Raw genomic sequence first — 24,806 nt, 5'->3', positions numbered from 1 at the left:
TTCTGTTTTACTTGGAAGTGCTGTATAAAAAAAGTGAACTTTCCTAACCAAAAAGACATGGTTCAGCAAGAAGGTGAAGAAGCTGCTCAAAGAAAGAAATAATGCCTTTAGCTAAATCTGGAAACACATCATTGCACACCACAGCCAGAGCAGACCTTAAAAAAGCAATTACAAAGGCTAAAACTACCTACAAACAAAAAATAGAGGGGTTGTTTGATTCTGAAGACCCACATTAGGTTTGGAGAGGAATTCAAAGCATAGAAAAGGCAGCAGAGATGACGCCACCTGGCTGGCTGAGGAATTAAACACCTTTTATGCCAGTTAAACACTCAACAAGGACACAATGAAACCTGTTCACTCCTTTCACTTTCTACTCCTCTGCCTCTTAGCAACAGCAGCAAACAGGTTTTAAAACTCAGCACGTTGGAGGTGATAAAAGTCTTCCAAACTATTAATGCAAAGAAAGCAATTGGTTCGGATGGAGTACCTGGCAGGGTACTGAAGAACTGTGCACATCAGCTGGCAGGTGTGTTTACAGACATCTTTAATCGTTCATTGTCACAGTTACCAGCCAACTTTAAGCCAAATTTAAGGAGACCATCATTATTCCTGTCCCTAAGAACAGGGCCCCCCAAAGCCTTAACGACTATGAACTAGTCACACTGACGCCTATTGTGATGAAGCACTTTGAAAGGTTAATTTTAAAACAAACTACGTCCAGCAACTCTTCTCTAGCAGATCAGCATTAATATGCATACCGTTCCAATCCATCCAGTGACAATGCTGTCACAGCATTACTTCACCTGGTACTTACTCATCTAGTAGAACCAAACACATGCAAGAATGTGTTTCATTGATTGCAGCCCCACTTTAAACAGACGCTTAGATATCTTCTAGATCTTCTGTGTTCTAGATTGTAAACACGTCTCTGCTTTCAGGTGTCTTCACTCAGACCCACAAACAGCCGTCATCCAGCCACTACTGAAAAAGTAAAACCTAGATTCATCACTCATGAGCAGCTACAGGCCAATATCAAATCTCCCATTTCTTAGTCACATTCTAGAAAAAACTGTCTTTCAGCAGCTACACAACTTCCTGACACTAAATAACTGTTCTGATGTCTACCTAGTTAAGGTCTTTAATGACATCCGCCTGAGCAGAGATAGCGGAAACATTTCAGTCCTGGTACTGCTTGATCTCAGTGCTGCATTGACATGGTCAACCAGAACATCTCAGTAGACCAGCTGGAAAACTGTGTAGGACTTTCTGGCACTGCAATTAATAGGTCTGAGTCCTATTTAAAAGACAGGGACTACTTTGTGTTTATAGGTAAGTATAAATCTGAGTGAACCAAAATAACATCCTGGGGCCACTACTGTTCAATATCTACATGCTGCCACTCGCTCACATTATGAAAAACAACTAAATATGTTACCACAGTTATGCTGATAACACACAAATCTACAAAACCATCTCACTCGGAGACTACAGTCAGAGCCAAACTCTGATTAGCTGCATCAATGAAATTAAAGATTGGATGTGCCAGAACTTCCTTCAGTTAAATAAAGACAAAACTGAAATAATAGTTTTTGGAGCCAAAGAAGAAAGATTAAAAGTCAACACTCAGCTTCAAACAGCAAAGTTCAAAGCTAACCATGCCAGAAATCTGGGAGTAGTCCTGGACTCAAACCTGGATTTTAGCAGTTATATTAAGACAGTTGTGAAGTCGGCCTGTTATCACTTAAAGAACATATCAAGGATTAAAGGACTGATGACTCAGCAGGATTTAGAAAAACTGGTCCATGCATTTATCTTTAGCAGACTGGACTACTGTAATGCTGTCCTCAAAGGCCTCCCAAAAAAGTCCATCAGACAGCTGTAGTTAGACCAACTGTTAATTCCCCACACTGGAACTTTATTTCTGTCTTTTTATCTATTTTATTTTAGATTTTTTCTTTCTGTTTTTATGTAAGTTCTTTTAGGTATGATGGTATAATGTGATAGTATGGTATTTGGTAAGTTATGATGGTTTGGTATTAGCAACATATTTCCCCACTGAGGGAAGTATTCCTGGCTGGATGAATGTTGTGCAGGTGCAGGAAACTGCTCAATTTCCATAGAAGGATTCACAGTGATGAATGGAATTACAGGACGGGACTTCACCTGAATTGTGAGAGTAGCATTTGGCTTTTAATGTCCTTTTAGCTGCGTCTATTGTATATCTTAATTTGCACCTTTATTTGAAATTATCTGAAGAAGGAGTCAGAATGTGGTTGTTGGTGTCTTTATTTTGGAGGGGTGGCTAGGACTTGAACCTGTGGAACTTCGGCATCTGTACGTGAAGCGCCTGTTCATCCAGGTAACTTTCCTCTTTTCCCATTAATAGATTTTGGAATATCAACATCTCATCAGCTGATGCTTGAAAAATCAGGCTCTTTAACACTGCAGAATAAATGACTACACGATCTTATTTGTACAGTACTGTGAAAATGTTAGCATTCATTAGCTAGCATCGCTAACTAGGCAGCACATAGACTCAGTTCTCCATTGATTCCCCTCACTCCAAAAACAGATCATGACATTAACCTTTGACTTCCATCAGGTCACTAATTGTGGTATATAAATACAACACACTGTACCTTCATGTGTGTCCTCTGAGTGACAGCTGGTTTGGTTTTCAGGTACCTCAGATCTCAGGTGTTCAACAGACCTCCCTGGATATACAGAAAAGCAGCTGATGAAGAACACACAGCTCAGTGAAAACAGTAAAAAAAACAGAGATCAGTTTCAGTCCTACCTGCAGCTTTGACAGTGCTTTTACAGTGATTACAGTTACATGGTGAAGATTCAGAGGAGAGCTCAGAAGCATTCTTGCAGTGGAATCTCAAATCTTCACATTGGCAATCCTTCTCATCTTCCTCATGTGCAGCATCCTGTGGTGTGTTTGATCTGTTGGAGAGAAGAGAGCGAGAGTTTTCACCATCAGTTGGGTGTTGATGCTGCTGCTCTCAGGGTAAAGGTAGCAATCAATATGAGAGGAGCTGGAAGAAGGGCTGCAGCCACCTGGACGCATCTTTTTAATGTCTACACAGGGAGCTCACACTGGTCCCCCTTCCCAGTACACCGAGGGTCCCTCAGCGAGGCGCCCACTTCAGCTTCAACAGAGTCAGCTTTCATAAGCCAAATTCAGACACCCCCCCCCCCCCCCCCCCCCCTAGCTCACACCACAAGAGGCAGCCTACGATACAGCTCAAGGTACAGGAGGGTTTGCTGCAGCCAGCCAATAAAAACAGACCGGCAAGGGAGGGAAACCCGGGCCCAGGCCAAGTGCTGCTCTAAATAAGCATGAAAAAACACAGAAAGTGAAAACATTCCGATGACAAACAATGGTTCTGGTTATAATCTTCTATTTCCACCACAGGCTGAGTGGGTGGATAAACTCTACAGGTATCGTAAATGGTGGCTTTTACAGTCCTGAAAACCTTCAAGTTAATGAAGGAGAAACACCCTTTAGCTTCATACCTGAACACCATAAAGTCCAGGTGCTCTGAAGTTTTTCCCTTACCAGTTAGAAAAAGGCGAACAGTTGACAGTCTTGCTGCATCTGTTTGGTCTTTCTGCAACTCAGACAGAATGAACCAGACTGGGAGACGGCAAGCAGGCGTGAGGATGAATCACGCGTTCAGGAAGGCTGCAGTGAGCGTTAACATGACACAGCAGGGATTCAGGGAGCAGAAAAAAAACACACAGATGGCTGCAGTCTTTATTTCTGACAGGTACCAGAACCAGCTGGAGTCTCTGATTTAACTTAGCAGTGAGTTCATCAGCAGCATGCTCCTCTTCAAAACATGGGGGGGATTTGGGTGGTGGCGTCAGGAAAAAGAGTTAATCAGGAGCGTGTTTGTCTTCACAATGAAAAAAGGGGGTTCGAGTTCATCAGAAGAATGTTTGTCTTCATGGTAAATGGTCTGTATTTATATAGTGTTTTTACCCAAAGCACTTTACATTATACATCACATTCACCCGTTCACACACTGATGGCGGAAGCTGCCATGCAAGGCACTAACCACAACACATCAGGAGCAATTTGGGGTTCGGGTTCTTACTCAAACACAGGCCGAGGATCGAACCCACAACCCTCAGGGTACAAGACGACCACTCTACCCACTGAGCCATGCAACTCCATGATGAAAGGAGGCAAGGATATATAGTTCATCAGGACCGTGTTCGTCTTCATGCAGAAACATGGGGAGGTGTCAGGATCACTGGGATAAGAAATCTTTACGATTTTTTCCAAAACTGCAGTATTGCACAAATACACTAGATGGACGCTTAATTTGTCCAAAAACCCCTTGTCATGCTCATGGGATGTGTGTGGGTTATGGTCATGGGTATTATTATGTCTAGTTTCTGTTAAGATCTTGTTTTAAGATCATGGGGTTTATCATGCTTTTGTTTCAATCATGGCTTGAGGGTTCTTTTTCTGTTATGTCTAGTTGTGTTAGAATCTTGTGTTATGTTTACTTTCCTGTAAGGATTATAGTTTTTGTCATGTTTAGTCTATGTTTAAGTTATAGTTTAGGTTTCTGGTTCTTGTCATAGTTAATTATGTTAAGATCTTGCTTTATGGTCTAGGGTTTTGTTATTTTTAGTTATGTTAGGCTCTTGCTTTATGTCATGTTTAGTTTTTGTTATCATGTCACCTGTTTCTGTTGTATGTATTTATTCTCCATGGTTCTTGTCATTCCTTGTCAGGTCCTCTTGGTTTCAACATGGTTTCATCCTTCTTTCTCATGGTTTGTCAGAGTTTTTAATGGCTCACTTTCACAGTTTCTAATCTTGTTTTGAGTTTTGAATAAATCACTCATCATCTGCACCATTCTGCTGCCTGCAAGTGGGTCCGTACGCTTCCTCCCCTCGGAAACCACTACAGAAGGACCTGACCATACATGGATCCAGCAGACGGTATGCTAGCCTTGTTTGAGTACTTCAGCCGTGAGGCAGCTAAACGCCTCCAGACTGCGTGGACCCAGACCCGATGTTCCCTGGGCCTCTTCCAACGAAGTCCAGAAGGAGGAGGTCGTCCAGGTGCGGCGGCCTTCCCATGAGCATAACCTCGAGCGAACTGGTGGTAAGGATCCTTGGTTTGGACATGGAGCCAGAGCCCTGGCTCCGAGGGGGTCTCTGGTCGAGACACTCCTCACCCGCCTCTGGTCCCTGTCATAATGTGTATGTTGAGCACTCCAGAGAATCCGTCTGTGCAGCCTTCAGAAATCCAGTCTGCTCCGCCTCCTGAAATCTGGGCTGCGCGGCCGCTACTCCCAATTCTGTTGTCTGCTCGGCCCCCGGGCTGACCTCCGGAGTCAAGTCTGTTCGGCCACCAGGTCGACCTTTGGAGTCAAGTCTGTGATTTGATCGGCCACTGGGCCGATCTCCTGAGATAAGTTTGTGGCCGGCTTGATTGGTGCGAGCCTGAATGGTGCAGATGGTCGTCTGCCGGAGCTTAGCCTATTGTTTGCTCGGCCACCTGGCTGGCCTCCTGAATTTGGTTGTCAGGACTGTTTTTGTCTTGGTTCGGTCCCTCCTCAGGGCCCCCTCCACCCTGCTTGGCCCTGGACTTTGTTGTTGGGACTGTTTTTGGTTTGAGTTTTGAAAAAATCACTCATCATCTGCACCATTCTGCCTCCTGTCCTTAACTGCTAGTGAGTGGGTCCGTAGTCTTCCTTATTCCCAGAACCATTACACCCCTCCCTTTGTCCATTAGCCCTCCCTGTCCACAAATCAGCATTTTGTCCACTTTTGGCTGTCATTTTGTGTACAAACACATTAGGGAGTCCACTCTGGTGCAGCCTTGTAGTGCATCACTTGAATATCAATTGACCCAATTTTGGTGTCTCTAACCCATTCCTAGGGTGCGGCAGGCCCAAAAGGGGCAGGTGGCCAGGGTTATCTGTCAAATCGTAAGTCCTTTACATTGAAGCCTTTTTAACGCGTGACGTTTTTGGTGGCATTTTGCACACAAACACAATAGAGACACCATTCCAGTGCACCCTTATGGAGCATAAACTGAACAATTGACCTAATTTTGGCATTTCTAACCCATTTCTAGGGCACGTTAGGCCCAAAAAGGAGTGGTGACATAGGGTTATCTGTCCAATGGCAAGCCCTTCACATTGGCCACGTGTCTTTTTTGCTGGCATTTTGTGCACATAGATGTTTTTGAAACCAGCACAACTCAGCCTTGTTGGGCCCACAGCGTACAACAACAGACCCAATTTTGGGGTCTTTGGGCCCATTCTGGGGCTGCCCAGACCCCCAAAAGTGATACAACTGAAGTGAATGGGAAGTGGACAAAGTGTCCATTTGCCATTTACTCCTATATAAAACATTCTGGCCTCCCACGCAGCCCCCAGGTATCCTAGGGGCCCAAAATTTTGTGTGCATCCGTGCAGCGGCTTCCTCTCTAATCCCTAAACATTTTGGGGCCCACAAGACCCTAGAAATATTTTTTCACTTTTTATCCCCCCAAAAATTTAAGTGGTGCCAGACTTATGGACCTGGAGAGGGCTGTTTCAAATGTTTAGGCTTTTTTGGGCAAAGTTGTTTTACTGAATGATGAGGGCTTAATATATGCATCCCGGGGCCACCCTGGTTGCATCTGAGGTTCCCGCATGGGGCACGCGTGGGAGGCTGTTCAATTTGTATGTGTTTGGCAGCTAAGCCAGAGGAACGAGCTGAGAGTAGAAAAAGAGACATTCAGTCACATTTCTGTGACACAAAGGAAAGGTACCATTAAAAGCAATATACATACAGCATATACATATACATTAACTCAATGGCCACTTACCCTAGTGCAACCATTCAGCTGCTTGATAACACAAATATCTAACCAGCCAATCACATGGCAGCATGTAGTCACATAGACATGGTGAAGACGACTTGCTGAAGTTCAAACTGAGCATTAGAATGAGGAAGAAAGTGGATTTAAGAGACTTTGAATGTGGCATGATTGTTGGTTTGAGTATTTACTGGGATTTCACTCACAACCATCTCTAGGGTTTCCAGATTATGTTCTGAAGAGCAGCAGTTGTCTGGACCAGGAAGCAGCAGAAGACCACACTGGGTGCCTTCTGTCAGCTAATAACAAGAAACTGAGGCTACAATTCACACAGACTCACCAACACTGGGCAATAGAAGATGGAGAAACATTGCTGGTCTGATGAGTCTCCATTTCAGCTCCACATTCAGATGCTAGGCTCAGAATCTGCTGGAAACATCATGAAAACATGGATCCATCCATCTTCTTGGCCCACTTTGGGCCCCTTAGTGCCAACGTGGCCTGGTTTAACCACCACAGCCTACTAACCATGAATATTGTTGCTGACCATGTTCATCCCTTTATGACCACAGTGACATATTTTATACATATTCCAGCTACACAATGTTGTGATGCTCCTTGTAAATGGCAGGGATAGTTGGTGTATCAATGAATCAGTCCACAGACTGGACTGGAGATCCAACACAGATGCTGTGTACAAGAAGGGGATGAGCAGACTCTACTTTTTGAGACGGCTCAGATCCTTCAATGCCTGCAGAGACGTGCTGGAGATCTTTTACCAGCCTGTCATCTCCAGTGAGCTTTTCTTTGCTGCTGTGTGCTGGGAAAGCAGCATCGGAGCAGCAGCAGTGAGCAGAACTCACTCAGAAAGAAGGCTGGAACTGGTGGAGAACCCCGACCATCCACTCCACCACACACTGGTCAGACAGCGTGTGGTGGAGAAGAGCTGCTGAACAAACTGGTTTCCATCATGGAGAACCCTGGAGTAAAAAAAAACTTTTTACCTGCACCGTTTTGCTTCCTGCCTCAACTGCCTGCATTTGGGTCCTCACCTCCGCCGCACGTGATGCTTCTATATCCTATTATTCCTATCTATCTACATACCAGCCTATCTACCTACCTAACAACTGACTACCTACCTACCTACCTAATCCCTGCAGGAACAGGGGAAGCTTGTTATTTTCTGACTTTAGTTCTGCTGGTGCAGAAGTCCAGCCCTGCCCTTTCCAACATGGTGGATAGCAATTTTCACAGCATTCCACACTGTGGGGCAACCTTCCAGTGCTGGAAGCAATGAGCTTCATCACTATTAAACAAACATTCTAAGCTAGTTGGCTGTCCATTGGTCACACTTACCTTCTCTCAGGAGATTGTTTTTTTCTGGAGAAAGATCTAACTTCCTCCTGCTTCTTCTTTTCTTCCTTCTCCTGTATTGTGTCTGGCCCGTTGTCATCTGCAGGCAGCGGTCCTTTCCCCACCCCCTCCTGGTCTCTGCTGTAGGGCAGGCTGTTGTAGACCTAAGCTCGAAAGAGAGATGGGCAAATTCACCAACTCTGCTCCAGCATGCCCAGGGAGACAAAAATTGGGAATTCTCATTGAACATTGTTTCGTAGCATTTGTTAAAGCACACATTTGTTTCCGTCTGTGGGAAATCTGTTTACCAAGAGAGTCGGTTTTAAACCTATCCTGTTTCAGATTTCCAGACTTTCTCAGAAGCTCTTTTATGGTGCATATATATTAATAGCTAAGTGTAAGCAGTGTGTAATTACCTTGCTAGAGCAGGGTCTTTTGCTGTCCTCTTGCTCCACTGACTGGGTTGTCCTGACCGACATGGGGGATGTTGTGTAAATGGAGGGACTGAGCCTCTGCTTGCAGTGCAGCAGGGACAGCACCGTCTTGCTGGAGAGTCCAGGTGGGTTAGGATCGTAGCTGCTGGTCGACCATGATGAATACACTGAGGGCTTCTGTTCGTCCAGAGCAGAGGGATTTGGTTTAATGTAGTTTAAATAGCACCAGCTGTTACAGGTACTTGACAGCAGGCTGGGGAACGAGGTCTCAACGAGTGAGATGGGAGAACCAACCACTGGAAAACATGGCTGATTCTCCTGTTTAAGTGTGTCTACTGTTGATGTGTCAGGACATCCAGCTTCCTTCTCCTCCTCCTCTTCTTCTTTCACTCGTTTCTGCTGCTGCTGTGACTCAGGATGGAGCTCCATGCTGTTGGAAGGGGACAACATGCGCTTGTTGCCCCCTGAACCTGGAGATCTCAGGCCATCATCAAACCATGGTTGGAGATCTGGACTCATGTTCCTACGGTTTCTGTACTCAGCTGTTGACATGCCCATATTAGGTGAGACAGCATCTAGCGCCTCTTGGGGCCTTGGTGACGTGGACTGAGACAATGTGGTATATATGGCGCATGCTGGCGTGAGCGTATCTGTCTGGAGACGCACTGCTACTGTTGGAGATGTGAGGGGTGTAAGTATTTCCAAACTGGAAGTGATGTGAGGGACAGAGTGCTGGATGTGACCTTCTGTATAATTGTCACATCTTGAGGGAATCTCTAATTTTAGTCCTGTGGACATGGGGAGATAGTGGGCTCTGGCTGCCCCTGATGGTCCGTATGTAGGGTTGGGCTGTGGTGAGTGGATGTAAAGGGCCTCCTTTTTTACACCTATGGAAGGATCATGTGTAACTGCATCTATTAACTGGATATTTTGACTAAGCTTCCACTTAGAGAAATTGTCTTTGCATTGTGATCCTGCTGTATTAACCAAGAGTCTCCCAGCTGGTGAAGGGGATGAAGATGGGCTTGATTGAGAAGACCTGCAGGGGCTGACATGCTCAGGACTACGTCCCAGGGAACCACAGTGCTCCTCTTCCTCATCTCGATCTCTAATTGCTGCGTGTCTCATGAGAAGACATTTTCTTCTTTCCCTCCAGCCAACTGCAGAGCGCTCAGGGGACAAACAGCTGTAGTCAAATGATTTACTGCGGGTCTCAGCCATTAGGACACTTGGCTGTGAGTCATGGGGGGCTTGCTCAGATGCAGAGCGTCTCATCTCTCTGTGCTGGTGCTCCCCCGGCACTGTCAGCATGTGAGGAGCTCTCGATCGCCTCAGTGGTGTTGATGTAGCGACCTCCATGTCTGGTCTGTATGGTTCTTCGAAGGATGTGGAACGACTGGATGCATATGATGCACTACTATCCTGACTAGGGCTGTGGGGCAAAGATATAGACTCAAAACTGGATTCACCCGAAGACTGGGCAGTCTCGGCTAGACGCAAGCGCTTCTTCTTCGGTGGGAGTTTTTCAATCGGAAGCTGTGCCAGAGACTGACTTCTCTGTGGCCACTGAAATTCATCAAGTTTCTCTGAATTCTTTGTCGTGGAGGCTGGCTCTATGGAGGCTTCGGGGCTAATGCTGAAATCCTCTGTGACCAGTATTTCTGGAACCTTCACATTGTTTTGGCAAAGCAGTGTTCGCGCTGGAAGTTTTGACAACTGATGTTGGGGCTGTTTGTTAGACACCAGCTGATAGTTTTCATGAGGTGGAGAGCTCTTAGATGCCTCCCTGCTTTGATTCTCATGACATAAAGATTCTTGTTTTTCAAATGAACTAGTGTGTTGAATCACTGAGCAGGTTTGCAGCACAGGCCTTCTGGGACCCTCGTGAGCTACACTGTTTTCATCTTTACACTGTCCTGATGAAATGGCTGAGAAGGGTAATGAAGGGGAAGCTGGGTCATCAAACTCAAAGCTCTCTTCTTTCCTTCTTTTACGGATGGTTGAAGCTCCTGCTCTGACTGCATGGTTACTTAGCTGGGAGCACTCCATTTGACTAAGGACCACCTCATTTTGGGGAAGTGGTGCAAGGCACAGGCTTTGCTTGTGTTTTATATAATCTTCCCAATCCTTACATCCAATGCTGCAGGCCTCACACTCGTATGGCTGTGGTTGAGGTTTTGTAAGGTCAGTGCTCACACTGTCGGGGTAAAACGAGTGAGAAACCTCTTGCTCTTCTTTTGTAAGGTCTGCACCAAGTGGGATTTCTATCGCTGGCTGCCGTCTTAGTGTTCCGTAACGACGGGAAGTCTGCATTTCTGAAGGTTGTCGTTCATCAAAAGATTGACTAAGGCGGAATTTGCATAGACTGCCACCGGAGACATCGAATGAGCTCCCTGCAGACGGCAATGAGTGACTTCTCACCAGAGGCCCAGTTGAAATTTGGCCAACTGGTTGCTCCACATCAACAGGTGGATGGTGGAATTTTTCACACGGAACGCCCATGCTGATGGAGCCAGTGCTTTTGTAGCCCACATCTCCAGCTTTAGGACTATGGATAAGCACTTCTTTTGTGTTTGAACCCTTTTGAGATTCTGAGCTGTTTTTTCTGGAGAGCGAGAATCTCCTAGGTTTGACACTGTCAATCTTACTGGTGTCCACCACCGCCTCGTTGATGGTGATGAGTTTGGTGATATGGTCAATGACCTGTTTCTTGGGTACAGTGAAGGAGATATTTTTCTCCTCCTGACCAGAAGGATGCTGGTTATGATGACGAGACATCTTCTGTAGGTGTCCGAGACGTCCATATTTACCGAGGATGATCTCTGCGTAGCTTTTGGCACTTGTGTTCGGGGGACTGTCTTGTGACTGCTCTGTACTTTCAGAACGGGAAAAATAGCCTGATTCTGTACTACCTCGACTATCTAATATTAGAGACGAGGTCTTTTCATCAGACGAGTCTTGAGGAGCGTGCTTTCCTCTACTCAGACGCAGGGCCAGTCTCTTTTTCACTGCATAGGAGTCGCTGCTTCCTCCAGAGCAATCTTTGGCCCTGCCTGTTTCATGACTCTTCATTGAGGCTACACTGCTCTGTCTATCTGTAAGGGAGGAAGCTGATGACAGCTGTCTGGTTTCATCTTCTGACTCTGTTACTTGCTCCTCTAAAGATTTTGGCTCTCCAAGTGCCAATCCTGCCTTTACCCTGTGGGTATGGGACTTGCGGTGTTTGTATAGGTTACTCTTGGTCTTAAAAGAGAAGCCACATGGGGCACAGGGATAGGGTCTTTCACCTGTGTGGGACCGAATGTGTTTCTGTAGGACACTGGGCTTGGCACACGGTCGGCCACAGTAAGTGCAAACATATTTGCCTGGTCTCTGAGGCTTACGTTCGCGCTTTTGTTTGGGGTTATCCTCCTGGGCTTTGGGTTTAGCTTGGGTAAAGACATCGGTTGAGGATGGTTCTTTTGTTGCGGTTGCTTTTGTTGCTGCAGATGCCTCCTTTTTATGTTCCAGCACTGTTTCGGAGTCGATGCCCTGCCGCTGCTGCCTGAGACGTTTGCGCTCAGGGTTACATTTTCTGGGCTGTTTGGGCTGCAGTGGTGCATCATGAGGCTTTGGGGAGCTGGTTTGCTCCAGCTGATGGGGCTGGGAGGGAGATTTGGGGTTTAGGCCTCTCTGAAGAGACTCTGGTTGATGATGTTCTTGACCTCCGGACTGCTCCCCAGTTGTTAGGTTATGCAAGGCCTCCATAAAACAAAAAGACAGCCTCAGGTAGACACTTGGGTTGCGTCTGCCTGAACCAGGCTAGAGAATTAAAGGCGAATCATTAACTAGGTTTATGTGAGGGGTTATTTTAAACTGTCCGCCTTACTCGACTGGCAGGCTTCATAATGTTTTATCTTTTAGTTAGATTTTATTGCTTGATAACAGACTGACGCTGTCAAATACAGAAGAGTGGCTTCGAGGAATGGAGCTGTAATGAGTCGTGCTGTAGAGGAAGTCATTTGTGATGCTGACCTAAAGTATCCCATCATGAAGCACTCAGACAGTCCCGCTGCCAACCATACTGATGCTCAGCTGGCTCAGATCAGCGAGTGGTTCTTCAGACTTCTCATCATCCAGATCTGTGAAAGCAAACAGCTCATTAACAAGGATGCTGCATACAGCTCAACTCAGAGAAAAACATGACCCCTTGCTTGCCAAATACAGATATTTATGTTTCATCTGTTACATAATGACTCAGTGTGTCATAATGTTCATCTTTTACTTCCCCTAGCTGCTGTCTGCTATAAACTAGAATGGTTTAATTTTCTCTATAGAAATGGGAAGCAGTCATTAAAAGTGATGGCACATTTATATGCTAACAGTAGCTATTTCATACTTTAAAACCATAAGTGAAAACATTGTTCTGTCCATTCACATAAAAGGAAGTCAGACCTACAAGCTGCTTAGCAGAGAAATAAAAAAAAGACACACATGGAAGTTAATATAAGCTCCAATGAAGAGCTGCATAAATGAAAACTAACATGACTAACATTATTTTCTGCTCTAGTGCTCCTCATTCACACTGTCATAAAAATAACTTAAATTATTTGTTCTTCATAAAATTGCATCATTTGTTCATATGATGATGAATCCCACTGGTACCACATTCAGAGCTTAGGCATGTGAACCTGGCAGTGCATCACATGATCTAATTAATGCAGCATTTTCTACACTTCCTTCCAAATGAGAATCAGCATACAGAGTCCATGAGCACAGCTCTACCTGCCTATTATGTATACATTCAATCTGATGAACTGGGAGTTTAGGTACATTATAATGGACACACCAAATGTAGTGGCAGGATGGCTGTTGGCTACAAGTTCCTCAGTGGAGATACTGAAGAAAATTCCCAACGTTGTTTTGTGCCAGCACACTGAAACAGTAAACAAGGCTTCCCACGCACTGACCAGCTGGTTTCTACACCCACATTCTGGTAGAAGACGGCAAAGCTGCTGGATATGATCCAAAATGACTGAAAACAGGTTGATAACCATCTTTAGATTAATGTACAGGAGCTGTATACAAGTCAGTCTTGGTTCCTTCATAGCAAAACAAGCATTATATAACGCTGTAGATGCAGATATGTGCTGTTTATACAACAGGATTCAGTGGTAAATCTATCAGAACTGAAGAGACAGCTTTGAATGCAGGATCATTGATCATTCATGGGTGAAATTATTTTAATATCGAGCATGTGCAGAAATAGTCTGCCACTGGAACAATCCATCACACCTGACATCAACCCAACAAGGAGACAGATCCAGGTCTCACAGCACTTCTCTTTTGGGATGTTTAAAAGCTGTGTTTGAAAACACTTCTATGCCTAATAGCCACACTGACCCGTCATCAGCCACTCATCAAAACTTGCAAGTAGGCACTGTTGCTAACTCCTCAGTAAGAAAAGTAGCTATTGGCTGTCCTAAAAGTCACCAGAAGTCGCTATATGACGTCATAATAATAATAATTAGCCTGGTACATATAGCTGTAATGGAGGCTGCCGTGGATAGGGATGTCGTGGGAAAGGCAAAAATTGAAAAAAAGACAACCTAAAAATGTTTAGAACACCAAAAAATAATTAAATAAAATTAAAAGAAATTCTTTGGTTATATTTTTTTGTGTGTGTTTTAGTTTAATTTTTATTAAGTGTAGATTGTTTTTGAATTAGGAGTCTGCAACATGTCACAATACTTTTAACTTTTTAAATATTTTTGTTCACACTTTTCATTAATAAACATTACTGTCTGACAGTTGGCCAGCACGGGATCATCCAGCAGCAGCTTTACACGTTTTATTTTCAGCCTGGTGATGAAACAGATGTGATAATCTGAATACAGCTGGAAGCTGCTGCTGGTGATGATGATGATGATGCGTGTTGGGCAGTTGGAAACAACTTTATAGCAACACATTACCGCTGCTAAACAGTGTCTGAAGCTAACATCAGCTTGCGGGACTAAACTGCCCCCTAGTGGAGGAACTGACTTAACAGCCATGGCAACAAAAGATGCATGGAAGTATACAGGCATGTCAAACTGGTCCAGCAAAGGGCCGTGTGGCTGCAGGTTTTTGTTCCAGCCAGCCAAGAGCACACAGTTTGACCAATCAGCTGTCTGAAGACTGAGATCAGTTGATTGAATCAGTCAAATCTGGTGTGCTGCTGCTTGGTTGGAACAAAAACCTGCAGCCACACGGCCCTTTGCTGGACCAGTTTGACATATGTGAAGTATGAGAACGACTGCATATGATAACGTTTGAAATGGACGTTGCTATTTACGTATGTAAGGGAGAAGAAAAGGACCTTAAAGTGCTGTGCGTCTCTCCAGCTCTTCAAGGGGCCAAACTGTTCTTTAACAGTGCTGCAAACACCAACATGTCTCTGCACAATGACACATAAGTCCTGCAATCTATTTTATTTTTCATCATGTTTTTTTTATATGATCTCGCAGGCCAGATATCATTGGTGGCACGCCAGTTTTGGCCCATGGGCCGCTAGTTGCCAACCACTGGCGTAAAGGATGCAGAAGTTGGAGAGAAGCCTGGGTCTGTATACATACATAACGTAGAGCAATGGTTCCAAACCCTTCATACAAATACTAAAAGCCATGGACCCTCTGCAATACCCTGTGTTGAAACCATGCTGGTTTTATGCTTTAAAAGTGAGATTCTCACCATAAATAATGTATTCTGGCTGAGTCCTGTCCTTCCATGAAGGCATGTTTATTAATTAATTATTGTAGGAAAAATCAAGGTGACAGGATAGAGATGAAGTGGTCCACCACTGTAGCTCTACCAGCTCACTGACCTAACTAAACCCCAGGATTGGATGAAAAGTTGTAGCCTTATAAGTGACTTTAATTTTATTTAATTCACTTTGCTGACGAAGGATACATGTGCTAAAATATTGTATAATAAATTTTGATCTATTAACACTAGAAGTCCCAGGAATTTTGATATCTCCCTAAAGTCCCAGAGAAGGGTCGAAAGACCTTTAGTCCAAACTGACGACTCTGCTGGCAAAAATTAGCATCTCTTCATTTGTAAATGCAGCCATTACCTGAGGAATGCACCCATTGCATCCAGCCCCTCCTTGTTACCTTGAAACGTCTGGTAAATTCTGTGGCAGTGGGGGATGGTGGGCTGAGGGGGATAAATAGTAGCTAGCTTCACCTCCAACAAATAGAAGGAAGCAAAATGCAGAGGCGGCTTACAACTCAGCAGGCATTGGACCTGATCCTCAACGATACAAACCCTTGTGACTCAGATGGAGAAGAGATACAAATTCAGCTGGATTCGGACTCTGACTCTGAGCAGTCTTCAGGTAAGATTTGAAACTATTATTGAACTTTTTGGTATGACAAATTTCTTTCTTTCTGCTTTGTCCTGTACTGTGAGTTGCAACACTGGAATTTCTCCATTTTTGTACAAATAAAGGATTTTTTTAATCTTATTTCCAAAACATCCTATTTTCGTCCTCTGAAATTGTGAAATTGTTTACCTTGCAGATGATGAGACTGCTCCACTGCCAGAAAAGAGGGCTCGGTTGGGAAGTGAGAGGACAGAGATGGCTAAAGATGGCACAGTGTGGCATGAAGAACAGCTGGGGACATGTCTCAATTTCACCCCAATAGAACCATACGGCACAGATGGAGAGCCAACTGCTAAGGCCAGAAGAAGTATCCGGACTCGTCTTCAAAGCTTCTTCTGTTTTATAACACTTGAAATGCTTCGTAGCATTCAAGAATGGACCATTCAGCATGCACGGCAAAAGGAGCAGGCAGAATGGTTCATGAACCTCCCAGAACTAATGGCATTTATTGCAATTATTATCTTGCGGGGGGTGAAGAAAGTTCCATCACTACGTGACAATTGGTCAGCAGAGCTGGGAAACCCACGAATCATTGCTACTATGGCCCGAAACCGCTTCCAAAACATCATGCAACACCTACGCTTTGATAACATGTTCACACGCAGTGAGCGAGTGGAGACAAATAAGTTTGCTGCAATTTCTAATCTGTGGGAATCTTTTGTCAATAACTGCATCAGATCTTATAACCCTGGTCGACACATCACTATTGATGATCAGCTTTTCCCGACAAAGACTCGCTGCAGTTTTCTGCAGTACATTGCAACAAAACCGGACAAATTTGGCATAAAACCGGACAAATTTGGCATTAAGTTTTGGCTGGCTTGTGACTTGAAATCAAAGTACATTTGCAATATCCTGCCATATCTTGGCAAGGACCCCAGTCGTCCCAGTGGAGAGAGACTCTCTGAGAGTGTAGTGATGAGGCTGATGGAGCCGTTCATGGATAAGGGCAGAACTGTAACAACAGACAATTTTTTTACATCGCTGTCCCTTGCGCAACGACTGCTTAGCCGGAAAACCACCATCCTTGGCACAGTCAACAAGATTCGCCGGGAAATTCCTCAGTCAACTAGACAGAAGGACCACACTAAATTCACCACTCGAGTGTTTTCCACCACTGGTGCAACACTCACAGTATATGCGCCGAAACGGAAAAAGACTGTCTATCTTCTCAGCAGCATGCACAATGTGGTTGAGACTGAGAATACCACCAAAAGGAAGCCAAACACTGTCACACAATACAACACCACAAAGTGTGGTGTGGATGTGATGGACCAGATGGTGCGGGAGTACAGCGTGCGTGCAGGAACACGGAGATGGCCAGTCGCCGTGTTCTACAACATGATCGACATGGCGGCACTGAACGCTCATGTTCTTCATAAGGAATGCACCGGAGTGCAGGAGAGAAGAGTGGACTTCCTGGTTGAGCTCGCGAAAGAGTTGGCCAACTCTCATGTGAGTCAGAAGAAGGCACATAAGGAGCAACTGCTTCAGCAGCAACCTCCCACACCTAGCCCTGGGAAAAGGGCAAAATGTCAGGTCAACCATCGATGCAAGAACAATTGCGCAACTGTAAGATGTGTTGACTGCTACAAATACACATGTGGCAAATGCAGGATGGAGATACCATGGAAGTGCCAAGCATGTTTGGACTTAGCACAGACGGACTGCTGAAAGAGCAGAAAAGCCATTCACACAACGGCATGCCACTGTAGCCTTGTGTAAATATTTGTGAAATTGTTTCATTACTTGCATTATTTTAACTGTTTTGTTGTTTTTTTTATGACAAAAATAAAAAGCATTGGAAAAAATTCACAGTTGTTCTTTTATATCTTTGTCATGTTGACATTTATGCCCTCTTGACTTAGACACTAATGCTTCTGGACATTTTACTCACAGACCCTGCCTGTACCACCACAATCAAAAAATGTTCATTTTAAATATTCAAAATTGTTCATTGCTTGGGCTTTTTGGACATAAGGTACATGAACATTGGGTTAGAAAGTTTGAAAAATTGGTCAAAAATTCTGAAAAATTTGTATTTTTTCATTTGTATGAAAAGAGGAGAGCTGGACCTTTTAAAGTGATTTTTAAAAAAAATATGAATTCATCATTTTGTCATATCATTCTAAATTGTTTGCTTTTTTATTGAAGGCCCACAATGATTATCTTTTTTTTTTCTTCTAAAAGCACACAAATGTGTCGAGGAGGTATATATCATATATCATATCAAATATATTTTTAATTATTTGAAATATACTAGAATGCAGGAAAACCTTTCTGAATCTGTTTGAGGTCTACTCCAATCTCATACTCAGGGGACCAAGCAGTGTCTCAAGCCAAGCTTTGGGCAAAAGTTGACAGTCCGGTTTCAAGAGTCTACAGTGTCTCCCCTAAGTATGCGCCCTCCTGGGGTGTGCCAGTAATTGACTCGTCTACAAACAAAAGAAGCTGTTCGCAGCTTAAGACAGGATTTTAGCTAAAATCCTACTGGTCAATCGACCCATCTCTGGGTTGTAAAGGTAGAAAGGTCCATTGACCCCTCTCTGGGACTTCTAGTGTTAAATTTGGGATCCGTTTTAAAAAGTTGAGTTTTCAGGCTGCCAACACCCCAGTTTTGTCCAGATTATTAAAAAAAACAAAAAACAAACAAACAAAAAAAAAAACAAAGAAAAAAAAACTATAGGTCTGTGTTCACAAGGTCTATTTTTTTTTTTTTTTATCACAATGGCTCTAAATGGTCAAAGCTTCGTGGACCCACTTGGGGGTACCAGAGCCCAGGTTGGGAACTTCTGTAACCTCGTAGCACATACATATGCAGAAGGTGGATGAAGGACCTCGGTCAGCATTCATATCCGCCTTAGCCGGTAGCTTGACCCTAACTACTAGAAGCTAGTTATTTGCTACTAGCATAAACACTTCCAAATGTGACCTAATCCCAAACATGGTAGGTAATGTAATAATTTTACATTTTATTGTTTTTATATTTTACACTGTTTCATTTATGACTCAAGCAATCAGCCAGGAGGAGCAGAAATTACAGATTCATTTACCAACCACTTGTTTCATGTTACCGCACATTAGCATAAACATGATGATCTGTGTGGGTCAAATACTTCAGCTCTGCTGTTTATCTAGCCTGCTTTGATAAATCAACGTCTCTCTGAGGGTCCCAAGACTTCGCTATTTGGATGTACATTAAAAGCTGTTATTACTGTTTTGTGGTTCTAGATTGAACAGCAGCAAGACTCATTAACTTAAAATTTCTCTGGCTCACCTGAGGGCTGCCAGCTGCTTTCGGCATGGCTTTGCTGTTTTACAAAAGTGCTCTAGGTTTTCACCTCGTTGAGTTTCTGAAGTCAAAATAGGGATGACAACTAATTAACACAGATGAAGTTTAGACATCACTGTGACACTGAAGAGTCGGGATATATCTGTGGACTGTGTGAAGCTAAGATCAGCTAAACATATACGCACAACAATGTCTTTAACAATAATAATACATTCATTTATAGAGGGGTTTTCATTACATTCAAAGGCGCTTTACAGCAAGAATACAACAATATGAATGCAAAACATTTAAACAATTAGCAAAATCAAAACATTAAAACTGGGTTAAAAAGGATACATAAATCAACTGAAATGATTAAAATCATTAAAGGCAGCCATTGCAAGATGTGTTTTGGTCAGTTTTTAAACAATGTTAGGCCAGAGCATGCACAGATGTCTTTGGGGAGTGAGTTCCAGAGGGTAGGGGCAGCAACTGAGAAAGCTCGGTCCCCCAGGTTCTGTGCTTGGTCATGAAGGGAGTAGAAAGAAGGTGCCAGAAGAGCAGAGATCACAGGATGGTATATGGTGATGAAGGAGGTCAGCTAGATACTATCATACCATACTGTACCATACTGTCATACCATATTGTACCATACTGTCATACCATATTGTACCTAACTATCATAACATATTGTACCTTACCATACTATCATACCATACTGTACCATACTGTCATACTGTACTGTACCATACTGTCATACCATATTGTACCTAACTATCATAACATATTGTACCTTACCATACTATCATACCATACTGTACCATACTGCCATACTGTACTGTACCATATTGTCATACCATATTGTACGGTACCATACTCATACCATACTGTACCATAGTGTTCTGTACCATACTATCATACCATATTGTACGGTACCATACTCATACCATACTGTCATACTGTACTGTACCATACTATCATACCATACCGTACTATACTCATACCATACTGTACCATACTGTCATACTGTTCTGTACCATACTATCATACCATATTGTACCTTACCATCATAACATATTGTACCTTACCATACTCATACCATACTATCATACCATACCCTACCGTGCTATCATACTGTACTGTACCATACTGTCATACCATATTGTACCTTACTATCATAACACATTGTACCTTACCATACTATCATACCATACTGTACCATACTGTCATACCATATTGTACCTTACTATCATAACACATTGTACCTTACCATACTAACATACCATACTGTACCGTAAATACTATCATACCATACTGTACCTTACTATCATACCATATTGTACCGTACTATATTATTAGACTGTACAGTACCTTACTATCATACCATACTGTACCGTAAATACTATCATACCATACTGTATAGAATAGAATAGAATAGAATAGAATAGTTCAAATGTTCAAATGTGTGAACTGAACTTTCATGTTTTCATGTTCATGTCCATGTAGAAATTGAACTGTCCCAACACTGAGCTGCATTGTTTAACGCAGAACAACTTCGATTTCTAGAACAGCTAACATGTAGCTGCATCAGATCCTAGCGTCTGATCAGATTTCTATCAGAAGTTCCACATCTGACCGCCAGACATTTCTACCATCCAGAGCCACCTATCGTCCCAAGTGTTTATGGTTTGGTTGTGTTTATCCACAATGCTGTGTGCTGAACCCACAGTGCACTTTGTTTTGTAGTTCACTTCCTGTATTTGGTCCACTTAAAATGGATCAAGACCTGCGTTTGTAAGCCGACCGAGTCCACTTTTTTGATTCAAATCAGTCTGTTTGTGCATCACAATACCTCAAACAAAGCGACTTTCCCAGCAAACAGACGAGGATTTGAATAAAAATAGACTGGTGTGAATGCTTCCTTAGATGCCACACTACACGAGTTTGAATCACAGCTCCTATTTTTTTGTAATGATTTGCAAAAGGGGACATTAATGCAGGGACTTCTCACTTTCTTATGTTTGTCGAGAGGCTGCAGCTTAAAATCCGCAAGGAAAAACAAAAACATGAGAACAAATCTAAAATGTGAACAGAGAAAGACAACTGCATAAATGGCTTTTTAAAAATCTTGTCAATTTCCTCTCCTCACATTAATGGGCACCCAGCAGCAGTTCCTATGGTAACGGCCCTAAACCATGTGGTAGCAGATGGAAGGAGAGCTGGAGGGCTAAATTTATCTTCCAGCATCCTCACCGACAACAGAGAGCGAGGTAGGCGGAGGTGCCGTCCTCCAAAAGCTGCTGATTTTTAGAGAGAACGCATCTCCAAAAATAAATAAATAAATTACAATCAATAATTTAGGAGTCTTGAATGTGTATTAAAACTGAGAACTGGTACATTTAGCTATTTTTTCCTGATTTAAAAAGACAACCATAAATTGCTTTAAAAATTTGGTCCTATCTAAACTAAAAAAAATTATTTACTGGATGTGACTCCATTATCTTACCAACTCATCTGACCTGAGCAGCCCTGCAAATACAGTCGCGTGCTGCTGCGTTTCCACGGCGATGTCAGCTGTGCATTTACAACACTGTTAGAAAAGCACAGCTTCACCAGCAGCTGTCTAGAGACGCTTCATGCTCCCACAGGTCTACAGGAGGAGGCTGTAAGCTCAACACATGGAGCTCATTCACTCTCGCTCTAAGCCTTCATACATGCATCTTCCTTTTCCTCATTCACACACAGCATGCATCCTCCTCTTCCTCATTCAGACACAGACACACACTCCTGCTGCAGAAGATGTGTCGCGTGCACGTTTAGAAATCCAAATGTGCAAGCACAACAGTGTTTTTCCACTGCTCGCTGGCTCCCTCGTGCAGCAACAAAGACATGAATGAAGAAAACCCCGCCGTCTCTGCATCACGTCACACACTTCACACACCAAATCACTGCAGATCACAAAAGGACGTCAGTAGATTTTCTCGTTTTTTTTTTTTCCTTTACCTGGTTGCAGGTGGTGCGGTCCTCCGTTTGTGAATGACGGGAAGGAGAGGGAGAGACAGGAAAAGGATGAATGAGAGTGACGATGAGGAGAGGTAATCGAGTCTCTGCTCTACGTGCACTGCACTGACAAACAGGTAGTGGAGTATATGATGCGTATGAATGAGGAGGAGGCGACACGCTCTCCCTGTCCATCTCCACCTCCCCATCCACCTCTCAGTGTCTCTCTTTTGGGTCAAAGTAAAGCAGCAACTCCATATTTGGAAGTCGACGTAAGCTTGTGTTTCTTTTGGCAGCAGCGTCCGGCTGCACAGCTGGCAGAGCAGTGAGAGGTAGAGGAGGCAGGGTGAGGGTCCAGGTTGGAATTTGACTGGGACAGGAGGTGGAAGGGGGTTACTTCTTATTTTTAAAACACAGTTTTCCCATTGAGGTCTAATTTTCCACCACGCATGTAAAGATATAGCTGCTGCTTTCTCAGAAAGGGGGGAGGGGGTCATAGGGATCTGGCTGAAAGAGCAGCACTGGAACATGTCCACAGAGCAAATGGTGCAATGCAACTCTGACATCACTCTGATTTTATGCCATGTTTAACTGGTGACGCTTGTCAGCAGGCTGGACGTGTTGAGGGAATACCATCCAGGGGGTGAAAACAGGCGGTGAGAGACCCGCCTGGTCAGCCAAGGAAAAGGTATTTATGCTGCACCAGGACCATGGAGGTTAAATGAATTAGTGTGCTGTGAAGTGTGCAGATGAATGAAGTTAGCTCTGTTCTTAAGAAAGAAAAAAATGTAAATGTGTTGTTCAGATTCATTAAGCCATGGTCCTCTTTCACAAAAAGGTGTAATTTTTTTTTTTTTTTTTTTTACATTTGACAGAACGTAAACCACTGAAAGGGAAAAATAATGTAGATCATCAACTCTCGTTTAGGTTTACCTGCATCTTTCGGCAGCTTGACTAAATTATATTACAAGACCAACAATCTAACTCTAAATTTTCAGGAATCATACTTCTCTGCCTGCTTGGGAAAGTTTACTGCAGGGGTGTCGAAACCAGGCTTCCTAACCCTACTGATGGAAAGTCTGGCTCTTGGCCCCCAAATTTTTCTTCTTTTAGATTCGTGATCAAGCTTTAAACGCCTAATGTAAGATGTGCTAACAAGGAGTAAGAATGTCTCTGATCAGGACATAGAAGTGCTGATTATTAGTTGCTGCTTCTGAATGTGAAGGGCTGGTATAAAGTATAGGAGCTAGACCCACCACGTCAGACATCTCCATCCACTTCATCCATTGGCTCTGACCAGACAGGTCAGCATGTTTCACAGCTATGGCATCGCTTCTTCATCCCTTTGTTCTGGGTCACACATCCTTCCTCCACCTCCTCAGCCTCCTCCTTCGTTCAAACAATCATTCAGGCGGCATTTAGTCAACACATCTTGAGCATTTTACTGACACTTACTTATCATTTGCTACAGTAATAAGTAAGGCTGTCCAAAATAACTTCTTAGCGGTGGTAACTAATTTATGTAATTATGTTAAAATTTTTAACGCATGTGCAGCATCTGCCATTAATGACGGTGAGACATGGAGGTGTCTAGGGGCAATATGGAAAAAGGTGATCCGGCTGGCTTTATGCATGGATTTGAGGGTGTGAGAGATGAGGATGTTTTAACACTCACACGTTCATGGTGAGAGGGTTCATCACCTGCATTTTTTTTAATAGAAAACTTCTCACATAGTTTTACCCCAACGTAACGGTTCTGGTCGTCTCTGTGTCTGCCCAGCGCAGCCTCTTCCTCCCCTTCTCTCTGAGGCTATCGGTGATCAGCCGATCAGCTTTTCTCTCTTGTGTGTGTTTATGGTTCAGCTGATCAGGAGGAAAATAGTGGTTCATGGTTCACACCGTCACATATAAATCCAAAGTGTTGTTATTGTACATGTTTGCTAAAGCAGGTGCATCTATCAGCTGTAAAATCTACCAGCCATCAGACAGCTATGCACACATCTATGCAGATAGACCAGGTTCAGATATCTTGTGAGAGTGAAACAGCAAAAGGAAACAAGGAGACGTCTTCTCTAGATCATTGTTGCTGTGCAGATGTTGGAGACTCATGTCTGATCCTTCATAGCCTGAATGTGGTGACAGAAGTTATGACCAAGTTCTGAGATAAAACCAGACCAGGACCTTCTATGAGCTAAGTATAAAGTCATAAAGATGTTGCAGCTGTAATTGAATGCTTGCAAATAATTTCAGTCTGTGTTTGCAAATCAAGTTTGTCATCTTGCAAAATAAATCTGCCTGAAAAATCAAGTTTGCGAATGTGCAGAAAAGGATCTGCAGAATTTGTCCCTGTCTTTTTACGTCTGATTGGATGGTGACTAATCAAACTGTCCAATCAGAGAGCAGACAGCTTCCTGTCCTTCCACAGTGCTACAGGCTCTTAAAGGGACATTGTGTATGAATGATTTCCAACTAACATTTGAATCGTGTACGGCAGGAGTGTCCAGC

The 24,806-nt window shown here is 43.5% G+C and overlaps 1 protein-coding gene across 3 annotated transcripts in view; it reads right to left on the bottom strand.

Moving 5' to 3' along the window:
- The window catches only part of hivep3a (HIVEP zinc finger 3a), a 58,880-nt gene that overhangs the window by 7,433 nt on the left and 26,641 nt on the right, over positions 1 to 24,806 (bottom strand). The window contains exons 1-6 of one of the 3 annotated variants that reach the window (XM_042012216.1): positions 22,305 to 22,426; positions 19,308 to 19,383; positions 8,608 to 12,746; positions 8,195 to 8,355; positions 2,798 to 2,949; positions 2,640 to 2,714 (exon numbers count right to left, since the gene is read on the bottom strand). In XM_042012216.1, coding sequence (XP_041868150.1) covers positions 2,640 to 2,714; positions 2,798 to 2,949; positions 8,195 to 8,355; positions 8,608 to 12,372 — 4,153 coding nt within the window. In that variant the 5' untranslated portion in view covers positions 12,373 to 12,746; positions 19,308 to 19,383; positions 22,305 to 22,426. Of the gene's footprint in view, positions 1 to 2,639; positions 2,715 to 2,797; positions 2,950 to 8,194; positions 8,356 to 8,607; positions 12,747 to 19,307; positions 19,384 to 22,304; positions 22,427 to 24,806 lie in introns of those variants that run through there. The other 2 variants (XM_042012215.1, XM_042012218.1) reach the window with 2 other exon arrangements.

Source organism: Melanotaenia boesemani, chromosome 17 (genome assembly GCF_017639745.1).
Source record: "Melanotaenia boesemani isolate fMelBoe1 chromosome 17, fMelBoe1.pri, whole genome shotgun sequence".
NCBI lineage: Eukaryota > Metazoa > Chordata > Actinopteri > Atheriniformes > Melanotaeniidae > Melanotaenia > Melanotaenia boesemani.
The sequence above is the reverse complement of the archived record's forward strand: the minus strand, read 5'-3'. Positions and strand labels throughout refer to the sequence as shown.